The sequence below is a fragment of the Marmota monax genome, unplaced genomic scaffold (genome assembly GCF_021218885.2).
Source record: "Marmota monax isolate L192 unplaced genomic scaffold, Marmota_monax_Labrador192_F-V1.1 WCK01_AAM20220418_F8-fsc00107, whole genome shotgun sequence".
In the NCBI taxonomy this organism is placed as follows: Eukaryota; Metazoa; Chordata; class Mammalia; order Rodentia; family Sciuridae; genus Marmota; species Marmota monax.
Window position 1 is genome coordinate 3840511 of NW_026693761.1, and position 22509 is coordinate 3863019.

A 22509-nucleotide genomic window follows, 5' to 3' on the forward strand; every position below is an offset into this window, starting at 1 on the left:
GTCTCATGATCACTTTCTAAGACTAATGGAGGATACACTGTCACCATGTTCCTTTTGGAAAATTTTGCAATATGCATTAAAATCCTTAAAAAAAAAAATCCAGAGGATAGCTAACTCTTGTTAGGGATGGGAGCACAGAATGCTTGGGGGAAGTGGGCACAGTAATCAACTCTATGGCTTACCCTTCTACTAGAAGCTTCTATGAGAATATGCATAAAGCACAGGGCTTGTCATTAGGGTAGTTTAGCTCATGTATTTTTGAGATTTTCATTAATCACTCTATGGTTTGGACAAAGTTTGAATGTGCCTGAACCCTGAACCTAAAGAAAAATGAGTCTCCATGGATGTGCCATTATTCAAGAAAGACATGGTGGAGTTCACAGGACCCTGAGGACAGAAAGGCTCTATGAGCACTTTGGTCAGATGATATAAGGATGAAACGGCTGCTCTCAAGGGCATTAGGTGTCCATTGTGATCATTCAAAGAACTGATCTTCAGTCTCTACATGGAATCAGACTGCTACCTAGATCAGTAATAAACTCCCCAAAGAATGAAAAGACATATTTCCAGGGAAGAATTCAGGAAATCTTGCCTAATACTGTTGCTAAAAATTTTAAAAAGAAAACAAGATAAATGGCAGAAGATTTTTGTGGCAGGAATCAAGTACATATGCATCAAGTTATCTGATTTACAAAACACATGTAAGACCCAAGTCACAATACAGAATGACATATTCTCATTCTACATTTTTATTTGGAAAGGGGCACATTGCCAGATTGGATTTTATGGATTAACTGGAATGTCAGCCTGAAGAAGAACTTGGGTATGTATTTCTGTGATTAGAGTTTTGCACTATGAAACTTTCTATGACCGCACTGGACCATCAGATACCTGGAGATGACTTTATGGTTTGTCCTTCACCTACATAAAACAGGAACGATGATATTTATCAGAAAATTTTGTGGCAGACAGAAGAGCAGAAAAGATCAATAGGGCAGACACAAGAGCAGAAAATATCAATAATATTTATAAGCTACAATTCAAGTGATAAAAAGCCTGCAGATGCATAAAATAAACATTATGCTAATGATAGACTATTGATCATAAAAAATTATTTTTTCAAGGGCAACACCTTGTATTTGTTCTGTAGGCTGCATGGATGATAGTCTCAGATGGATACTACATAATAGTAATAATTATATTTACTAACCCCAAGATTAATGGGGAGAGCACACTTCTCAATATGCTTTCCACAAGGGAAGGATTTTTTTTCATCATAGTTTTGCACCTGAGACATGAAAAAGAGAAAGCCATTCATAATACTGTGTCAGATAAAGCTAAGCACATTCTCAGATGGCATAATAAACTCCCCTCTTCCAAGTTTTCACTTAGAAATCTCATAAATAAAATTCAGTTTGAATTTTTAAAAAAAAAACCTATCTGATCATGTTTTAGTAAAGGAACAATTATTTCTAGAAGCTTAGAATATATCTGGATAACATCTGTAAAGATATACCAAAACTACAAAAATGTTTTATTTATATGTAGATGAGAATGGCTGATTTTCATCTAAATCATTTTAGTTATTTACATTTCTAAATCCTACTCATTAAGCACATCCTGCTTTCAGAATTAAAATACTTAATTTGAAATGCAAACAAGAATTAGAATAGTTAATTAAAAACACAAAGAGAAATTAGAAGTAGTTAGAAAGAAATATGAACAAAAATCCCATCTTCTGGAAAGCAGGAAGAATAATTTAAAAATAAAAACCAGAAATAAGGGAAATAAAAAAATAGGAGTTTCACCAAGGTTCTTACATTTTTGATCCAAATTAAGAAAATAACACTAAACATAGACAAATAGTTAAACACATATGTTCATGGAAGTCTTTTTATGTAATGAAAAATTCCCTGAATATTCAGGGAGATGCTTAAATAAATTAGGGTCCAACCATTTAATGAAATGCTATCCAGCCCCTAGACCTGTATCAAGGTTTATTGATGACTTACGGGAATTTTGGAAAATCAAACATTAAGAGCTCAGTCTCAGCTATGTAAAGAATAAGGATCTTTACAGAAAAAGGATCCAGGGAAAGTTGTTCATCAGTACCACTGTTTTGCCTACAGAAGTGGGATTTTTATGAGTGGGTTTGTGTGTGTGTGTGTGTTTATTTTGCTTTTTTCATAAGTTCCTTTCCAAAACTTTCCCCTACTAGGAATGCACAACATTGTTGAGCCGAAAGAAATACTGGTAAAAATTCAAAATCCATGGTTTAAACATATGGAAACAAAACAAAACATTGCAGATGTGTGCTCAGATTCCAAGAGGGAATTGTTGTGAGGGATGTGAAGAATCTGACCTGAGAGTTACTATCTATCTTGTGAAAACTGCTGAGGATCTGAGGATTTCCCAAGTGCTTTGACTGTGTTGTCTGCTTGATTTCTTCAGGAGGAAAATAAAGAAAGTTTGCCAGAAGAGAAGCTCTGGAAACTCAAAACCCCTGGACCAGACCAGACAGGGGCCACATGGCCAAACCCACATCCTGATGTTAATCCAGCCAACCCCCCCCAACCCCCCCACCCCCACCCCCGTGGTCTGTGCTTTCATAAGGCTCACATTGTCACAGAAATCTCTTTTAAGGTGGAGGTAATTTTTTCTAATAAGCAAACCAAGTGGACCAAAAAACAAAAACAAACAAATGAAAAATAAAAAATCTGTGATGTAAACAACAATGAAGGATGGAGAGACAGGGGAGTAGACAGTAGGATTAAGGATATATCCTGTGATCAGAGAATGAAGGACTCAGAGCCTGGGGACAGATGCACCCAGGGCAGCTCCCTTCAGGGCCAGGAGCTAGAGGGGGAGCCCCCTTGTTAACCGGCAGACTTAGGCAGCATCCTTACTCATACTCGGCCCTAAAATAGACAGTGCCATATACACAGTGCTGACTCACTAGGAACCACTAGAAATAGGAGTGTGCCAAGGGCTTTTTATAGTTTGTTTCCTAGCTCTTACAAACAAATCAGAGTCCTGTGTTACAGGCTACGCACTTCCAATTACCCCTCACTGTCACCTTCTGCCCCGCTGGCAGATGGGCCACACATGCACACACACACAACCTATGAAACTGTTTCAACATACACCTTGAGTACTCTACGTTGTCCTCTCAGAGTACCTCCACTGTGAAGTCCTACATCTCCAAGGTGTGCACACAACAAAGTCAGAAACATTATGCACAAAAGGTCAAATTATCTTTTTGGAAGTGGTGGATTGACAGGGAATTTTTTTTTTCCTTTTTTTACAACTGGGGTCTTAAGCTAGAGGCACTTTATCACCGAGCTATATCCCCAGTTCTTTATATTTTGAGGCAGGGTTGTGCTAAGTTGTTGAGGGTCTAAGTTGCCCAGGCTGGCCTTGAACTTATGATCCTCCTGCCTCAGCTTCCAGACTTGCTGAGATTACAGGCATGGCCCCTGCACCTGCCTCTGTTTTTTGCGTTTACCTGTCTAGAAACCCTTCAAATTTCTAATTGATTCACACCAGATGGCACCCTATGATCTGACCTCGGCCCCATCTGTACTTCTGAAACAATTTTCTCAAAGGTCTCCCCTTTGGTGCCTTCTCCAAATGCAGCATACATTCTTTGGTTCTCATCTACTCTTTCCCCCTGCTATATCCAACACTCTGACTAGTTTCTGTGACCATAGTTCCCCTGGGAGCCTACCTGAAATCAGCTTTCTCCCATGGCTTTGCCTTTTCCTCCTTCCTGAATGCTGTTGTTGGCCATCCCCAACACAGGTGCCTCTGACCTCGCTTTTTTTCTATACACTCTCTGCTGTAGCCAACAGTGTGGCCTAGGGCTGTTTCACCAACTTGTCCCTCTATGTGAATACATGACGTTGGCACTTCTGGCTCCCCAAGGCTCTGGCTTCACCAGGAAAGTTCTCAAAACATCCTAGGATTTGAAGGGTGAAGAAGGGAGTCTCACGTCTCATGTATGGGTCTTACATATTGGCTGGGGGTCCCAGATGATTCTCTGTCTCTCCTCTCCAAACAGTTTCTTTTTCTTTAAAATAAGATCGTGAAACACTGGCCAAATTACTGAACACACTGAGCAAATGTTAAGTGCAAACTGTTATTATTATTTTTAATGGTCTTCTGGATGTCTCCAAGTGAAAGTCTCATCAAAAATCCAAATGGCTCATGTCTTAGTATATTTGGGTTGCTATAATGAAATATTTTAGACTGGGTAATTAATTTATAAGCCACAGAAATTTAGTTCTCACAATTCTAGAGTCTGAGAAGTCCAAGATCAAGATGCCAGCAGATTCAGGGTCTAGAGAGGGCTGCTCTGCTTCCAAGATGGCACCTTGAACACAATGTCCTCACATGGTGGAAGGGTGAACAAGCTTCCTCTGGCCTCTTTCATAAGAACATTAATCATCTTCCAAAGGCCTTACTTCTAAATACTTACTTCTTTAGGGACTAGGTTCAATATATGAATTTGAGGTACACATTCAGACCATAGCATCCTATATCCAGAAAGGAATAAGTCATTTCCTTACCAAAGATGTTTCCTATATGTATGTTATAGTTTAGATATGTGGTGTCCCCCAAAAGCTCATGTGTGAGATAGTACATGAAAGTTTAGAGGTAAGTAATTGGATTATGAGAGCCTCAACCTAATCAGTGCATTAATCTTCTGATAAAGATTAACTGGGTGGTGACACTAAGCACGTAGGGTGTGGCTGGAGGAGGTGGGTCATTGGGGGCATGACTTTGAGGTGCATATTTTGTCATGGTGAGAAGAGGCTCTCTCTCTCTCTCTCTCTCTGCTTCCCAGTATAACGGCTCCCCAGCTGCTTTCTTCTGCCACACTCTTCCACCATGATGTTCTTCCTCACCTTAGGTCCCAAGGAATGGAGTTTGCCAACTATAAACTGGGAACTCTTGAAACCATGAGCCCCCAAATAAACTTTTTCTTCTAAAATTGATCTTGTCAGGTGTTTTAGTCACAGCAGCAAAATAGCTGACTAAAACAATGCAGAAAGAGAAACCCTGGCCATGTAAATTGTCTTACATTACACTCAATCAGTTATCAAACCCCAATACTTAATACCTTGTGTTCTCCCTTCTGTCCCTATAGTCCCTATTTCTAGTTCTGTCCAACACTATACCAACCCTTTTCCAACTTTCTACCATCTTCTTTATATTACTGCTGAAGTGAAATCCTTAGCTTTAGCCATAATAATTCAAAATCATCTCCAAATCTAAAATTATCAAATATCATCCAAACATCCCAGCATGCTACAGTCTTCCATGATCCGGGCTCAAATGAGCAGACATTGAAGGAAATTTCATATCCTTTAAACTTCTGCTCCTTGTTCCCTACCCTGGCACTCCTTTCTCCTCCCTGGCTTACTCATATCCAAATAGAGATTTTGAGGTTCATTTTCATTATACACTCCACTGGAGAGTTTCATGGACTCCCTGAACATATTCTTCGTATTCTCATCTTCATATTCTTCATATGGAATTTCAAGGGCACTTTATAGTCTACCTGTAATTTTCCCATGATATATATTGACCTCTACCTGTTATCCCAGATGCACACACACAGATAAACATGTCTCCCTTCTTGAATGGTGGAGCCATCACTTGATTGATTGACTCATTTAACATGTACTCATCATCTGTCTATCCAATATCAGGAATGGTTCTAGGAGCAAGGGATTCAGTGGTGTGCAAAATAGATGAGGTCCTACTGATTGGAGGGATCATAAGTAATAACAGTGCAAGGTGACATATGTTGAAACTGGGGTGGCGGGGGGTGGACCTGGAGCTAGGGAAACACCAGGTGGACTTACCCACAAGAATTAACAATGGAACCAAGAACTTTAGAGAAGAGAAGAGACTTCCAGCAGAGGGAACAGCATGCATGGAAGTTTAGAGTGTCATGGAGTTCACAAATAATAAGTCCCATGAAGACCTTAGCTCCCCCCTCATTCATCTTTTCATTTGTCCTGTGCCTTAAATGTCATAAATTCTCATAAGTATTGATTACATTAAAAAGACTCAATTCATGAGTCTCTGATTTTTAGACTAGATTAAACTCCAATGGGACCCTATTCCACTGCATGATCCACTGTCAAGATGACTTACAGATGACCAATGGGGATGCCACTCTTCAGTGATCCCCTCAGGCCAGACAACTGAAACCCACTGCCCTCTCATCTACACATCAGATACCTGCTGAGGATCCTCAGCCATGCCTAGCCAGCTGAGGTGGTCTTCTCTCAATGAGCAGCTGCACAACTCAAAATGCTCTCCCAGGAGAAGGGACAAGTGTGCCCCACCATACAGCTTTCTATCCACGAGGGCTGGCCTGGCTCTTCTCCTAACAGATCTGTTCCCAAACATGCTCTCTGTGGAGGATCACTCTGGACCAGCCATCAAATTGTGGGGGGCCTTCTTCATCCTGGTCCCTTTTCTTTTTCCCTAATGCTGACAAGGAATAGCTACAGTGGGAAGGTGAGAAAGACCTTCCAGGGAGCAAAGGAGGAAAGGTCTTAGCATATGACATGTCACATAAATGCAAGAGAGGGCTGGGGAGTCAGAGAATCCAAATCAAAGTTACTAACTTCAGACTTGATGCAAAAATATTCAGGCCAATTTCTAGGTTATCCTGGACCAGGTTTACATGGACTAGGGCTGGGTTATCATTTCCAGGTTTCAAAACCTCAACCATCAGAGCACTTGCCTCCCTTCATTCCCTTGTCTACACAGCAAGGTGAACAAGGTGTGATAAAGAAGGCATCTCTGAGGGGAAGAGGCTCCAAGCCAGGAGGAAGAAGGAGGAGGTCACAGAAACCTCGAAGTCAGTGAAATTCAAACAAGTGAAAAACAGAACGGCAGAGCCAAACCAGACAGACAGCCCAAACCATCCTCCCTGTTTTACCCGCATGACCTCCGTGAGACCTTCCAGCTAGCATTTCACTCTTCCTGGAGTGGCAGGACAGCACAGCCTAGAGGCCAAGCCAGGTGGGAAACCCAAGCCTGGCAGGAACGGAACCAGATGCTGGCAACTGCCACTTGCCTGCCACATGCCTGTGGGAAGGTTTTCCAGCACCCTGGGAAAACTGGAAGTGACACTGTTTCCAGTGACAAGTAAGCAGTACTCTGCTTTCTGGCCCCAGACAAGGACGTGGCCAAGATCCCACTGGCTTTAGTTTGAAAACTGTCCGTACTGAGTCCCTGAAGGAGGAGCCAGCAGGTGGCTGGTGCACGGTCTTCAATAATGGCATGACAACCTGGGCATGACAAGGTCATAGTGAAACAAGCCCTTGGGGTTTCCTCAAGGCTTCCAAGGGAAGGGGAGTGTTCTCAGCAACCCCTTAGAGCACCTTAGGCCACAAACAAGCCACACCCAGATAGGCTCTCTTCCTCTATTTTACCATCTGGCTTCCATTCTAGCAGCTTCAGCTAAACAACTCGAGAATGAAAACGAAGTCTGCCCATGTGTCCTCGTCCTGCCTCCACACTGCAGTCTCTGGGGCAGGTTATTAACCTGTTGAAACTGTTAAAGTCACATTTTCTTCATCTCTGAAGTAGGAATTATAGGATCTGCGCTTTGAAGTTTGTGGAGATGAAGTGAGATGGGAACCATCTGACCCAGGTCCCCAAAAGCACCCAAAACACTATTGGTGCTGGGGTTGCTGCAGCTGCTGTTCACTTAACCAGTGTGAAACCAATGAAACCCCACTGGACCACCTACAGATGATCTATTCTCAGCAGGCTAACTAGCTTGGTAATGCAAACATTCCAAGAGAAGAGGCAAGAATACCAAGAAATCAAAGGTTAGCATGCACCTCTTGTGTTCTTAACTATGTTGTCCCCGGCATCATCTGAGGGTATGGAAAATTCCACCTGCATTTCTCCCTCTTCTTTAAAATGAATAAGAACAGAGAGTGAGATGCCTGCACGGGGACAGTTCTTATATAACCATGCGATTCTCAAATTGGTTCTGTCCCTTCTCATTGGAAAGGTTTTGACAGTCTTCCTACACATACAAAATGCCATCCCCAGAATTAGAATCCCACGCCATGGAGCCAGCTCTCGGTGTATAAATTGCTTCCTCTCAGACACGAAACATGTCCGAGTCTGGACATCGGCTCACACCTTCTCTCCCAATGTCCACACATACCAAATTCAGAGCTATGAAGGACACCTTGACAAATGGTGACCATTTGGAAAAGGAGAAAATGAAATAAAATAAATTGCAATTTCACAGTGTTTCAGGGAAAAGATAAAAAGAGAAGGCACAACAAGTTCAAGTCCAGCTGTTCAAGACTGTCAAATTCAAGGTCCACTGGAAGCCAGGAACTGTATAATGGCTCTCTAAACTCTGCCCTCCTGTCTGCACCCCAGAATACCCAGTACTGTGCTCAGGGGGTGCTCCCAGGGCAAAATCTCCAGCCCAGGCAATTACAGCAAAACGTAACAGGTAGAGGTGCTGGGTGTTCATAACAACTCACCATAGGTGCCGGAACCCCTTAACTGCTCATCCTAGGATCACCAGCCTAGGTCTGAGGCATTTGCTTTTAAAAGGGTATAGTGGGTGAAATCATCGAATTAAAAAGTGCTTCCTGTTGCAGAAAGAAAAATCTGTTTTCCATAGGCTGTGGTTGTGAGCCTTAACTACTTTTGAAAATCATCCTGAAATCCTCTGATAAACTGGATCAATAAGGACATACTTAGTAAATTGCCTACATGCTAGTTTCTGGGTAGCAAAAGTGTAGAGAAAAAAAATCGAAATCACTTCTTTCTTTAGAGGTTTTGTGAGGGGTCCTACCCTGCTAAGCACTCTTATGAAGATTCCCTAGTTCACAGATTTGAAGATGTGTCAACCCGCCCAGGGTTAGCTCTGATGTCGAAGCCCTGTGTTTCTACTTTGTGACCCAGCTGGTTACCGTCAAATGGAAGACTACTCTAGTTATCCAGCAGAAACAGTGCAGGCCCCTGACTCATTTCAATTATCAGATCCGAATGGTAATGTCAATATCATGAATGCTGTCAGGTTTCTAAGAAATTGACATCTACTAACTCATTAATCTCCAAAAAAAAAAAAAAAGCCTAAATAAAAACTAGTGGCATACCCAACTTACCAATGAGTCATTAAAACATTAGATAAGGGCTGGAGCTGGGGCTCAGTGGTAGCACACTTGCCTGCCGTGTGTGAGGCACTGAGTTCAATTCTCAGCACCATATATAAATAAATAAATAAACAATAAATAAAGGTCAATCCACAAATAATTAAAAAAAAAACTAGATAAATTGTACAAGGTCACACAATTAATGAGCAATGAAGCTGAGATGCAAAATCTAGACTCCAGTGCCAGAAGCTACTGCAGCCATAAAAGCTCTGCTTTATTTCTGTCAAGTAAAACCAGCATGCTTAGGCTTCACTAATCCTCAGGTTTCCTTGCCCTTTCCCCCCATGCATCACCTTTTCATCTTCTGGATAATGATTTTTGCTCTAAAGTCCCATATACAAAGAAAAGATACCAAGAAGATTTGTATGATTCTCTAAGAAGTGAATAACTAGCCCTATTGGTAAATTGCCTCCTTTTCCACAGCCGTGCTATAAAGGGGACAGAACCTTTGTGGATTTTAAGCTAAAATGTAAAGAAGAAGTTTTAAGCAGGGAGAAGTTCTTCTGAACTTTTTAAAATCACCCAACATAGAAGCTTAAGTATTCCCCCTTCTCCAGCACATCAGGGCTGCTCCCTCTAAAGCATCATCTGGCTGCTCATGTAAGTGCCTTTTCTCACTGCACCCTCTCGTGGCCAGAAAGCAAATCCACCTCTAGCAGCAGATAAATGAATGTCCCTCCTAGGTTTCAGCAACGGGTGCTAAATAGGAAAGCAGCTGGGGAAACCAGGAGTAGAAGAAATCTGTCTCCTCACCCCATCTTCAAAAACTATCCCTGAGAAATTCTGTCAAGAGTTAAAATTAATTTCAGTGAAAAATACTAGGAGACTGAGACTAGTATTGTCACGGCAATGTGTGATAATTCATTTGTTTTTAAAAGTTTTTCTTTAAAAAATATCAAAACATTCTAAAGATATAATGATTCACGTGTTCACTGCAGGTGGTGGGTGCTTCTAAAATGAGATCTTAGGATGGCTCAGTGCTGTTTCCTGCTGGGATAGGAAGAAGGGAATGACAAAGTACACATGCAAAGTCACCAAACAGATGGAAATGGCAATGACAACACAGGTCCTGCAAGAAAAAGAAAAATGGACTCTTGACATCAGACAGTGACAGAGGACACTGTTAGAGTTGCCCCTACAAGCCATACTGGACCAGTTTGGGACATCATTTCCCAATGCAGCCAGGAAGCAAAGATGGATTAGGAAAGAAAAGACCTACAAGTATTGTACGTAGTACTTCTGGTCTCTCTCCCCCTTCCCTGCCCCCATCCATCACTAGGAATTATGATGATACCAAGCCAAAGTGGAGATGGCTCTGCAAGACCTTGAGCATCAGTGTGAAGAGCCCACTGGACAGAAGCCCTGGGCAGCAATGCTCTACATTGGGTTTGATGACAGGAAATAAAGCTGGACATCAGTTCTTTTTGGGTTCTTCAGGAGAATTTTCCAGTGCTGTTAGTTTTTATTTATTTATTTATTTATTTTTTCCTGCTTGTGCAATTACAAACGTTTGATATAGTCTCTGCAGGTGAATTAAGCACAAAGACTGCATGCCATGCTCTGTATGATTTGACCACAAACATCCAAAACAAGACCACACCAGAGTCGACCCTGAAAAGAAGAGGCAGAATTTTGGTGGCCTTCTCTTCACCTATAACTGTCACCTGCCAATCAGTGAGGTGAACAACAAAACTGCGTAAACCACTGGGGGCCACAGAGGCTGGATTACAGGCTTCTATGTCCCACTACAGAACTTCCATGAATAGCATAAGGGGAGACAATTATAATAAGACACAGGAGATATGTGTGCTGGATCAACAGCTCATGCACCATGATGGATTTGGAGACCTCTGAAGAGGCTCTGAGGCCCCCTGACTCACTCCGTTCTACAGCTTCAAACCCTGTGGGCTCACAAGCAGGGCTGCAATTTACCCAGGAATTGCTGCCAGAATTCAGGGCGCTTGCTCTCTGAGCGGATAGTTGTGCTTTGGCGCCACCTCGTGGTTCACTAGGGAATCTACTGACTAGTTCAAGTCAATGTTACCTCCATGAAGCAAGACACTGCCTAGAAATGATTAAAATGGGAATCTGCAGCATTTCAGATGGATAAAGAGGGTATCTAAGCAGAGAAAAACATTAATTAGGCAGATAATGTAAGATCTGGTTCCCCCAAAGTGTCTGCCCATGAATTCACCCGGCATGATCCATAAATGGGTCCTGGTCCCTGGTCACCCCTTCACCAATGTCCCCCCATGGGTACTTCAGTTGGTGGGGACTTTCTGGGGCTGGTGTCTTCGCTAGCACTGGCCATAGCCTCCCTGAAGAACACCCAGGGATCTCCTTAATTCTATGTAGCTAAAATTTACAGGATTTTAGTAAATATGGGTTTAAAACATATATATCGTCCTTCTGCTTTCACGATCTGTTATATATGGGAAATATCTGTAACTCAGTTAAAAGCAAAGTGTTTGTTGCATATTACTATCCCAATAATCAAATCATTCACATAGGGAAAAGTGATAAAATTTACAAAATCTTGCTTTAGTTTATGCCTAGAGATGCTTTGTTGCAAACAGAGGGGATGAACATCACAGCCATTAGGTAAATGTCACAATTTAATTTCTCTGATTCCTACTAAAGTGTTCTGGATTCTTACTAATGTTGTCCCTGTACTCCAAGGGAAAGAATCACATTCTCAGTGACCAAATCTTATGTCCATGTCCTGTTGAGCACGATGCTTTAATGTAAGACAGGTTCATTACAGACTGAATTCTCTACCTAGAATAAATTTAATGATAATTCACCAGATTTCAGGGACATTGTATTTTAGTATGGAAGCAGTTTAAGGCAACCTCTCACTTTAAAATAAATGAATCAAGTCACAGTAAGTTATAACGCTCTCCCCATGAATTCCTTCGCTGTCCCACACAGTGCTAAGTGATAGGCAGAAATTCTTTACTATGTCCTTTTCACCTCAGTACAAACCATTTAGCAGCAGATTCCTCTTGCCCAGTAGTTACTCAGGGATTTCTAAGTATAGTAGATCCTCCTTATTAGTAGTAGTTATATTCTATAAAGTTCCAGCAAGCCCTAAATTCACAAATACTGAACCTCTGCTCCTAGGAGTAATGCAGAACAAGGACCCTTTGAAATCTTGCTCACAAAACACTTTTGTCAACTGGTCAGTAGTATATATGCTAGTCAGTTTTCCATTGCTGTGACAAAACACCTCAGGTGCAACAACTTAAAAGTGGAAAGAGTTATTTTGGCTCATGGTTTCGGAGGTTTCAGTCCATGAAACAAGCCCATCACTATGGGCTTGTGCTGAGGCAGAATATAATGGTGGGGAACATATGGCAGAATAGAGTTGCTCACCTCATGCTAGCCAGAAAGGAGAGTTTGGGGTAGGGGAGAGGGACAAGAGTCATCATTCTCATACACAACCCCAGTGACCTACCTCCTCCAATAAGGCCATACCCGCTACAGTTTGTCCTACCCACTAGGGACCAGCCCTCCAACACCTGAGTCTTTGGGGGACCTTCTCAATCCAACTATTAGCAGTATATATATTCTTCTTTTATCTGTGTTTCTATTTTAAGGCATCTATTTGATATATATTGTTGACTTGACTACATTCAACTTGAAACTTCCTGAAGGAAGTTTTCTAATGCATACATATTTGTATTTTCTGTATAAAATAGAGAAAATATTTAATATCCTAAGTGCACCCTCCAGCCCTGTTGCATTTAGGAACCCCTGAGTACACTTCAACACCAAGACATTTTAAACAGCAACACTTACCAATGCAAAGAAGAGAAATGGGGAAAACGTGGCCCTAGATAGACTACAAAAGGAGACTCATTTACAGTAGGTGAGCTGAAACAAAAGGCAGACCACTGCCCTGTTGTCCTGTTCAACGGGGAAAACAGCCATTGGACAACTCACAAAAATAATTTCCAAAACACCTTGAATATTGTTTGGACGTTACTAGCAAATTTTAGTGAATGGGGAATTTCTAAGTATGGAATCCATGAACAGCAGGGACTGACGGTATATTTCCAACTCTTTTGAATTTATGGCTCTCTATGATCTATCCCTCACTCCTAAAGCCAACCCTACATCTCTCTCTGGAGGCAATGTAAACACTAGCTGAACAGAACAACCCGGTTTCTCAAGCACACAGTGTTCTTTCATCTTTCACAGCTACTCTGTACCCCACATCTTCTCATCACCCTCCTGGGACAACCTACTACTCCCACATTTCCCTAACCCATCTGTCACAGTGTCATGGGACTCATAATATGAATAATAATCACAACATCCTAATTATTAGAGCTCGATTCATGGACTGTTTACTATGTACCCAAGCACTGCTCTCAACAATTTACAAGTAAGAACTTAACCTGCCCAACTTATTGACAGAGATCATTAGTATCCTCCATTAGAAAAGAAAACAGAGCTGAAAATATCAAGTACCTTGCTCAAGTCACTCAACAGAGGAGTAGGAGCCTCAGAAAGGGATGTGGGCCACCCTAATTGGAGCCTAGGCTGAATCACAGTGCTGCGCTCTCACAATAACTGCTAAATCTAGGAGCACTAAGATGAAGATGCTTCTTTCAGCAGTATGGGGACAGGGATGGAAATGGAGGAAGGAATACAGAAATACACAGTTCACTCCATACCTTACCATTGGCATCCAAGAAGAAAATATTCCAATGACAGCAGGTACTGTGTGTGGAATTATATCTGTGTAACTATGCATAATTATCTCCTATCACGCAAGAAGGTAGAAATCCTCTTAAAAATTAGAACATGAATCTTAATTCTGAAATAATATTTTCATCATTACCCATTACCTTTTCTACCTTCACATCTCAGTTGTTTTTTTTTTCCTTAAAGATAAACCTGAATAAATTAAGGAAAATGTTTATAAAACTTCATAGGGTAAAGCACATCATATGGTTTAGAAACAATTTCTTCAAAAAAAAAAAAAAGATAAAGAGTGTATTTTGTCCTCAGTGAAGTTAAATGAAAGGGTTGGGTGCAGTGGTGCACACCTGTAATCCCAGTGGCTCAGGAAGCTGAGGCAGGAGGATCATGAGTTCAAAGCCAGCCTCAGCAACAGCGAGGCACTAGGCAACTCGGTGGACCCTGTCTCTAAATAAAATACAAAATAGGTCTGGAGATGTGGCTCAGTGGTTGAGTTACTGTGGTTGAGTTACCCTGAGTTTAATTCCCGATACCAAAAAAAAAAAAAAAGCAGGTATTTTTCTGTGTCTTGTAGAATCATACAAACATTTAGTCACTTTGGATTGAGATTTTGGAGTTATTTTATCAGAAAAATCTGTTCCATAGTGATGCTGTGCTGAGAAGGAATGAGAGGCCCATCTGCCTTCTCAAAGGTATTGCGGTTCATTATCCATTAACAAACTGTTGTTTCTGCCTTGTTGGAAAACTCAAAAACATGCCTTTGACTACCATAATGTGAGTTCCCCAAAAGGAAGGAAGGGAAACACCATGGTTAACTATACCCTGGGATCCAGGTGCCATGCTAATCACCAACTGATGGCCTGGCAGGGCCCTCCAGCAACCTTGAAATAGAAAAGTCACTGTCCATCTTCACAGCTGAGGAAACTGATGCCACACAAGTATTTTCCCTCAGAAGTAGGGAAACTTACATTAAAATCTAGAGCCACCCTACCCTGTACCCCCAGGACTCCAAAGACATCATTTAACACTTCCTGGCTATTGCCTAACTTGGAAGAAATGAAATGAGAAATTCAGTTCATCTTATGGATTAAATTTTTCTTCAAAGAGATTCAAAATATTATTCAAGCCTCAAATTTCTCCTTCAAGTTCAGTGAGGAGTGTAAAGGGAAGACGACATTTCTTTTGGAAACACAGAGATAATTCTGTACAGAGTGCTAACTCCGTCTAGAGTCTGCAGCCAGCTTGCAGTGTTGCAAAATGGCCTCTAGGTGGTGCAATAAGCCCGTGAGTCCCTGGACAGGGGCTTATTTATTTCTGCCGTTATTCAAAAGTGAAAATACCAGCTTGTCAAAGTGGTTGGCTCACTTCCAGCACAGAAATCATTACTCAACAGTCTTTCCAACTTCTAGACTCTCTGATGCAAGACCATGGCCTGGGAGGAGCTCTAGGGGAAGACCTAAAATTGAAAACTAAGAAGAAACCACAGGAAATAAAATAAAATAAATAAAGGAAACCAATAGTCTCTTTTTGTTATTCTCTGTTCAAGGTTTTTTTTTTTTTTCCCTAAAATAACTTTTCAGGTCCTTGAGAAGAGAACTTATCAATTCTGAAGGCCTTAACATCACAATAAATTGACTTTCAGCAGGGGGAAAAAAAAATGCTTCATTAAGTACTCATAAAGCAGAGCACTCACCAGACACAGAAAATGAAAACTGAGATAAACCCACAGCAGAAGTGTAGAAGGAATTAGCAATAATGTTAAGACAGATGGAGCTACATTGAGAAAAATTACTCCCATGTTGGCTCATGGAATAGTCTGGAGATTTTATATAAAAACAGAGTCCTGCCCCCCTTTCTATATAACTTTCAGAGGGCCCAGGGTCTGGAATAATTCCAGTTCTACTCACTGCTCATTCCCCAAGCTTAATCTCTCCTCTGTCCCTTTGCACTATGCACTCTGCTACTCAAAACCACCAAGACCTGGGGCAGGGGCACAAGGCCGTCCTGCCTCGAGGTAATTTATGGAAAGAGCTCAGCATCTGCATTTTCCACATAATTCAAAATAAATCCAGGCAGTGACAGAAAGATGATGAAATTGCAGCAACACAGGGGTACCAGGCTCTGGGCCAGGAAGGGGTAGCAGAATCAATCGGGAGTATGTTTGAAATGCACACACCTTAATCTCATCTTGGGAAGTTTGATATGACTTAAGGGTAAGGCGAGAGGCTGGGGTATTTTGCCAAATCTCTCAAGTGATGTGGATATGTCTTGCACAGCACAGGAAAGTAAAATTAGAAAGAATTGGAAGGGAGGCAGAAGGCAAGTGTTGTCCACCTTCCCTGGGGTATATCTTTGGGAAACTGCTCTTCTTACTCTAAGTAAAAACAGGACCTTGATCATCAACACACATCAGGTATAGGAAATTCTCACCTGGTCCGTCAATCCTGACTCTTTCTGCTGAAAGTTTTAAAATTCAATTCACTAAGAGATCAAATGTTGAATGTCAAGGTCAAAATACAGGATATGATGGTGGAAAAATTCTGTCAGAATACCTTTTTAAAGCAAGTTCCAAAGCTGAATATATTGCCAACAAATATTCTTATTAGAAAAGACAAGTTGAAACTAACATTATAAAAATGGTAACTTAGATTATTTTTCTAAGTTTAAGAGACATTATTGAAGAGGGATTAAAATATATATATATATGGTCAGTGTGACCCACTGCTAGTTAAAGTATAAATTACAGAACGTTAATGGATAGTAATGAGGCAATACCAAAAGTATTAAACATCTCTACCATATATAATTATAGTGCCACAAATTTATACTAATAAATGTGATCATGGATGTGCATAAATATTGGGCTGCAAAAATGATAGAGACTTAATGGAAGTTATTAATAGTTTTCAAACATTGAATCAGTAAAAGAGCTTAGTTAAATCAACTTCAGTACATTCAACTTAAAATAAATAAATAAATCTCTCAATAATGAAAAACACCTATTATCTGATATAGAAGCATTTTTAATTAAAAATTTCGAAGAAAATTCAAAAACATTGTGAATTTTAAAGAAAATTCCTATAGAAGACAAGTCCTCCCAAGTAACATATAAAGTACCAGACTACTTTTGTTAAATTAAATGTAAACATTAACATATGTATACAATACATACATACACATAGTGTACATATTAGTATATATTAACACACGAGTATGTGTACATGTATATATACAGATATAATTTTGTCCAAGAAAGAGTATTAAAAAAGTACCTAGTGATTTCTAATCACTGAAGCAAAAATCTCATTCATGTCCTTTTTTTTATGGAACTTAAAACCCAAATTTATACCTGCAAAATTTGAGCTTACCTGAAGGCCACCCTGAAACTGATGGTGATAGGGTAAGAACAGACTACAAGTGGATATAACAACAGACTACACTCCAAACAAGTTGTGTTCTAATTTACAAACTAAGAAATAAAATGGAGGAGTCAACCTATTAGCACCTGTGGCAAGATAAACCTTTCAGGAAGATATAAACTGTATGAATCTTATCATGATTAAATTTCAAGAATTTTTCAATTTGATTGTGATACAAAATCCGTGCACGTAAGTAATGCAATCACTGACCCAATGATATGGCCTCTTCCACCATTGCCAGCATACAGCATTTAACTCAAACAGAACCTCAAGCATCTTGTGAAGCAGATTTCAGGGAGATGAGATGCAATCCGGGCTAACTACTCTTGGTTACACTTAATCAGAACTGAATAAACAAAGGCAGTATTAGTCACACTTGTGCAAGTTATTCCATTTCACTGCAGCCAGAGGACTTTCATGTGATCCTGTTTAAACCAGCTAAACATCTGGAAATGTGGAAACTATTCTGTAAAGTACAAGAGGACCACACGCCTGATGCGGCTGAGGTCAGCCACGGGGAGGCTGGAAGGAGAGAGAGCTTACTGGAGACATCTTACTTACAATGAAGCCAAGTTTTTTATAATCCCGCGTGTACATGGACTTGCGCTTCTCCATGCTGCCGCTGCTGTTGTTAGGCTCAGACTCGGCATCAAAAGCAATTCTTCGAAGTTCAAATATGATGTCTCTTTGAGCCTAAAGGAGTTAGGGAGGGGAGAAAAAGGAGGGAGGGAAAGCTGCTTTCATTGTGTGATGTGACACAACTACCTCTTTCCCCAGAGTCTAAATGAATCACTGCATTCAGGCAAAAGAAAAACAGATAAAAGACAACCAATGTTCGAAGTTAGGGCTTTGCTGACTTCTCTTCCTCCTGCCACTCTCCCTGATGGTTAGCCTGGGCCGTATTCCACAATTCTTCTTGCAGCCAACTCATTTGGAGGACTAATATCAGTTGCTCAGGACTGTCCTACATGAGACCCCCAATGTGATGGAAGGGTTGTGACTGGAAAAGATAAAGTTGGGAGAACCTGGGAGCACTGCGCTGTTAGAGAGGCACACAGGTTCAGGGACAGTACTCGGGTTACAAGGGACCCCTACAGAACAATTTTATGGACACTAACATGTCACTAAAACAAATGAGCCAAAAGGAAGAAACAACCCCAGTGTCATCCATGGAGAATGGATAAAACACAGGTCCAATAGACAGACAGTGGTGGCATATTATTCAGTCACAGAAAGGGACAAAATTCTTACACAGGTGACAATGTGGATGAACCCAAGATATTTTTTGCCGAATGAAATAAGACACAAAATGACAAATATTTTCTAATTCCATTTCTACAAGCTTCCTACAGTAGTCAAACTTCTAGAAACAGAAAGTGGCATAGGGTTACCAGGGGCTAAGAGGAGAGGGCAGTTGGGCAGTTATTGTTTAATGGGCACAGAAATTCAGTTCTGCAAGATGGAAAGATTCTGGAGATGAATTGTGGTGATGTTTTCACAGCAATAGGGAATGAGCTTCATGCTAGTGAACCGTACACTTAAAAAATGGATAAGATGATAAATGTTAGGTTAAGTATTTTTACCATAACAAAAAAAAATTTCATAAAAAAAGAAGAATTTGGAAATGAGGAGCATTGTTCCATTATTAGGATGCACTGCTCTCCATCACTAGAAGTGGTAAGATGACAGTCTCATCTCCCTGGGATGATTACACTTGGCCCTGCCAAAAATGTGCGGCACGGTCACTGGCCTCTCTTAGCCTCCTCCATCATTCTTAATCGCATGGCCTTGTGCCATGAATGAAGTGTTGCAGCAGCCACACACTCCACACATGCAGCCCACATCTGCAACAGATCAGGCCCTCACGTGCCAATAATGAGTGTTTTCCTCTCCAAAGCTGCAGCACTGCTTAAGTTGAAAATGTGCTACAGAGGGGCAAGCTTCCCAGCTGTTTCCTCTCACTCTACTCTCACACAGTAAAGTTCCCCCAAAAGCTTCTGGATGGAGACAGAATCTTTCATGGAAACAACCAAAGACTTAGCAGGGAGTTAGAGCAAAGAGCCAACTAACAAAACTGCCAGCCCGAAAATCGGGTTTATTTAACACAGGACTAACCACTGGCATTGATCATCGGAGAAAGGAAATTACTTCCAATTTGCAGAATCAGTATCACACAGAACTATCCTTGGCCCTGGTCATCTGGGAACTTGATCCCAAAGTTATCACTATCTAAGGTACGGTGGCCAAGAGCCAAGGTCTGAGGCCATGGACAGCAAGCTCTCCTATCTAAAAGAGGAAGAACATGGATGTGTTCAGGGCCTAATGGAAGAATCCATTTATTTTATTCTCTGATCCCAGGTTCACCTACGTTTTAAAGTCATGCCACCAAGTTTGAGAGGGTAATAAGTCAATCGTATGATCATCTTAAACTCCTGGTTTCAGGGTAGCTCCAGAGAAGACTTTTAGTGACACCTCCTTCCCCTCATGTGCTCTCACTGCTGCCTGCTGGGCACCCACCTGGTCCTGGGGGTCCATCTTGGTCATCATCCTGTCTTCCAGGAGGTTAAAGGTGAGAACTTGGAGAACATAGAGTTGGTGCGCCATCTCATTGTTAATGGCTCGCTGCGCTCGGATGACATGCTAGAGAGATGATTCACAAATGACACTTTTAAATAACAAAGAATAAGCAAAAATAAATAAATAAATAAATAAATAAAGGTTAACCCTTGTTGTTACCCCAAGTAGAACCTCAACAGTGTTTATTTGGATGCACAAGGGATGGAGAATTACGGAACCACCTCTCACAAGAAAATCAGGGCACACATAATCTCAGAGCTTTCCTTTACATTGTGGGGCCCAGTAAGGTTCCTGATCTTGAGGCCAAAAACCTGGAAAAGACCTACTGTGTGCAGAAGCTCCTGGATGAAGGGGGAAAGGTACTTCAAGAAAAGATGTACCTGAGATGAGTGTCTGGAGGACACCTCTGAGTATGCTGCAAGGGACCAGCGGCACCCACCTATCATGAGAACCTTATGGTCATCTCACCCCAGGATGGCCTCTCCCAGGTTTTACCACTTCTGATGGGGGGGGTAAGTTTTAGAAGCAACACACAACAGCAAAATAGTCATCTGATTGGTAGTGAACTCACTGTGGGAACTCCACAAGCCCCACTTCCATCCTGGTGCAGTCTGCAAATGCCGCTACATTTTTTTTTTAAACAATTATTAGTTAATAATTAAGTGAAAAGTAAAATGACATTTCTTCATAGAAACAAGACTAAAAGCAGGACAAACATAAAAGGGCTGGCAGGAAGTTGGACGCATGGGGCTTTGCTTCCACCACAGCTCATACAACAGCCAGGTCTAATGTGTATCCTTTTCCGAGAGACCTTGGCTATACTTTGAAAATGCCAAATGACCAGTCACAGTGGCAAAACACTATTCAGATCCATGATTTTGAATGCACTAGACCCAGCCAGGCCCTGCTATCTATAAGAGAGCTTCGTCTCGGCACCCCCTGTTGCTACCAGTAGACTGCTGGAAACTCACTTCCAAGTGACCCTTCAGATAAGGCCAGAGCTCCCCAACATGAAAAAAAAATTATCGAATAATTAGCCACTTTCTCTAGTCTCATGTACCTTTCCCAGAGAGTCATGGTAAAGGCTCTTGGTCACACTCTAGGTTCTCAGGGTGCTGCCTGGCTACCTCCTGACCTGGCACGCACCATGGCTCCACATGGGCTGTGAATATGACATTGAAGCAGCCTGCTAAAAATGGAGGAGACGGAGAAGAATGAGGGAGAGAAGGACAAGGAGGAGGGAGAGAAGAAGGAGGAGGATGTAATTCAAATGGCTGAACCAGAATTATGGGAGGGGAGAAGCTAGAGGAAGGAAGGTAGGGGTTGGGGTGTTACACTCCATATCCTTCATTCTCCAAAAGAGAATGGTAACTTGTACAACTTTAGTGCCCCAAATGTATGGGCATCCATTTTATTAAAATCTCCCAGACCTCTGCACTTCAACTTGCTGTCAGAGACTAGAAACCTTGAACTTCCAGCTATGGACATTTCATAAAAGAAGTGACTCTGAAGCCAATTATCTTTAAGACAAGGTGGCTATTGTCATTCCACCCACTCATTTCTCTGAAGATTCCAACCTCAAGTGCCACGCCCGGGAGGTATGAAAAACAAGCTGAGCCCTTCTTCATCCATCATTTCCAACCCTTCATCTCCCACCTGGATCCCTCTCCTTGCGCAAACACCTTCACTGAACTACACCTTACTATTGACTGCAGCTTCCACATTTTTAGGGCCAAGATAAAGAATGGCCTATTATGAATCTTTCTGTACTTTCTACAAAGCCATAATTAGAGTAGAATCTATTAGGCTGTTTTATGAAGACACATTTCAGATTTCAGTTTGGGGATGGGGGGCATTTTGCCATCCCTGAAGAACTGGAACTCCTCTTTTTTTTTATCAGATGGTGAAATTTACATTTCATTCTTGATAGCCAGGAAGTTTAAAATCAAACTTGATCACCAACTGCAGTCCTTACCATTGGTCTTGAGTTCTAGAATATTTAGTTTCTTTGCCTGAAAAAAGATTTTCATTTTTAAGAAGAGAAAAGGAGGCAGGGAAGGAGAAAGACAGAGAGAGAGAAAATGTGGTGTGTGTGTGTGTGTGTCTGTGTCGTTGTGTGTCTGTGTGTGCCAAGTATTTCGTAACTGACTCTGGAGAGACTGCCTCTCTGAGGCCTTGCCAATTTCTAGAGATAACAAATTACTTCTTTCATATGCAAATCAGCTGGAGCTCATGCCACCAGCCCTCTGTCCTCATCACCAAGGAACATGTCCCAGACAACTAGAACAGTCCATAAATTCTAAAACCCACTGAATTTATTGAAACTTCCCAATCCTAAACCTGCTTGGCCACTTTCTCTAGCCTCATGTACTCCTTTCCTAGAGAGTCATAGTAAAGGCTCTTGGTCACACTGCCCCTGACTCCTGACCAACCTGGCTTCCCTGTGAGGACCCCTCCTGGTTGTGGTAGGCTCTTCCTTTTGGGAATTATAAGTAGCAAGCTCTTCTTTTCACTGGCAATGACCTCTAGACCTGCTGGCTTCATCATAACTGAGTAATAATAAAACATTGTGGTGTGTGTGTGTGTGT

At 41.4% G+C, this 22509-nt stretch overlaps 1 protein-coding gene across 3 annotated transcripts in view; it reads right to left on the minus strand.

Moving 5' to 3' along the window:
* Window positions 1–22509, minus strand: part of Elmo1 (engulfment and cell motility 1) — a 553589-nt gene that overhangs the window by 314406 nt on the left and 216674 nt on the right. For all 3 annotated transcript variants that reach the window (XM_046460598.2, XM_046460597.2, XM_046460599.2), the window contains exons 12-13: window positions 19862–19984; window positions 17906–18037 (exon numbers count right to left, since the gene is read on the minus strand). In XM_046460598.2, coding sequence (XP_046316554.1) covers window positions 17906–18037; window positions 19862–19984 — 255 coding nt within the window. The remainder of the gene's footprint in view (window positions 1–17905; window positions 18038–19861; window positions 19985–22509) is intronic.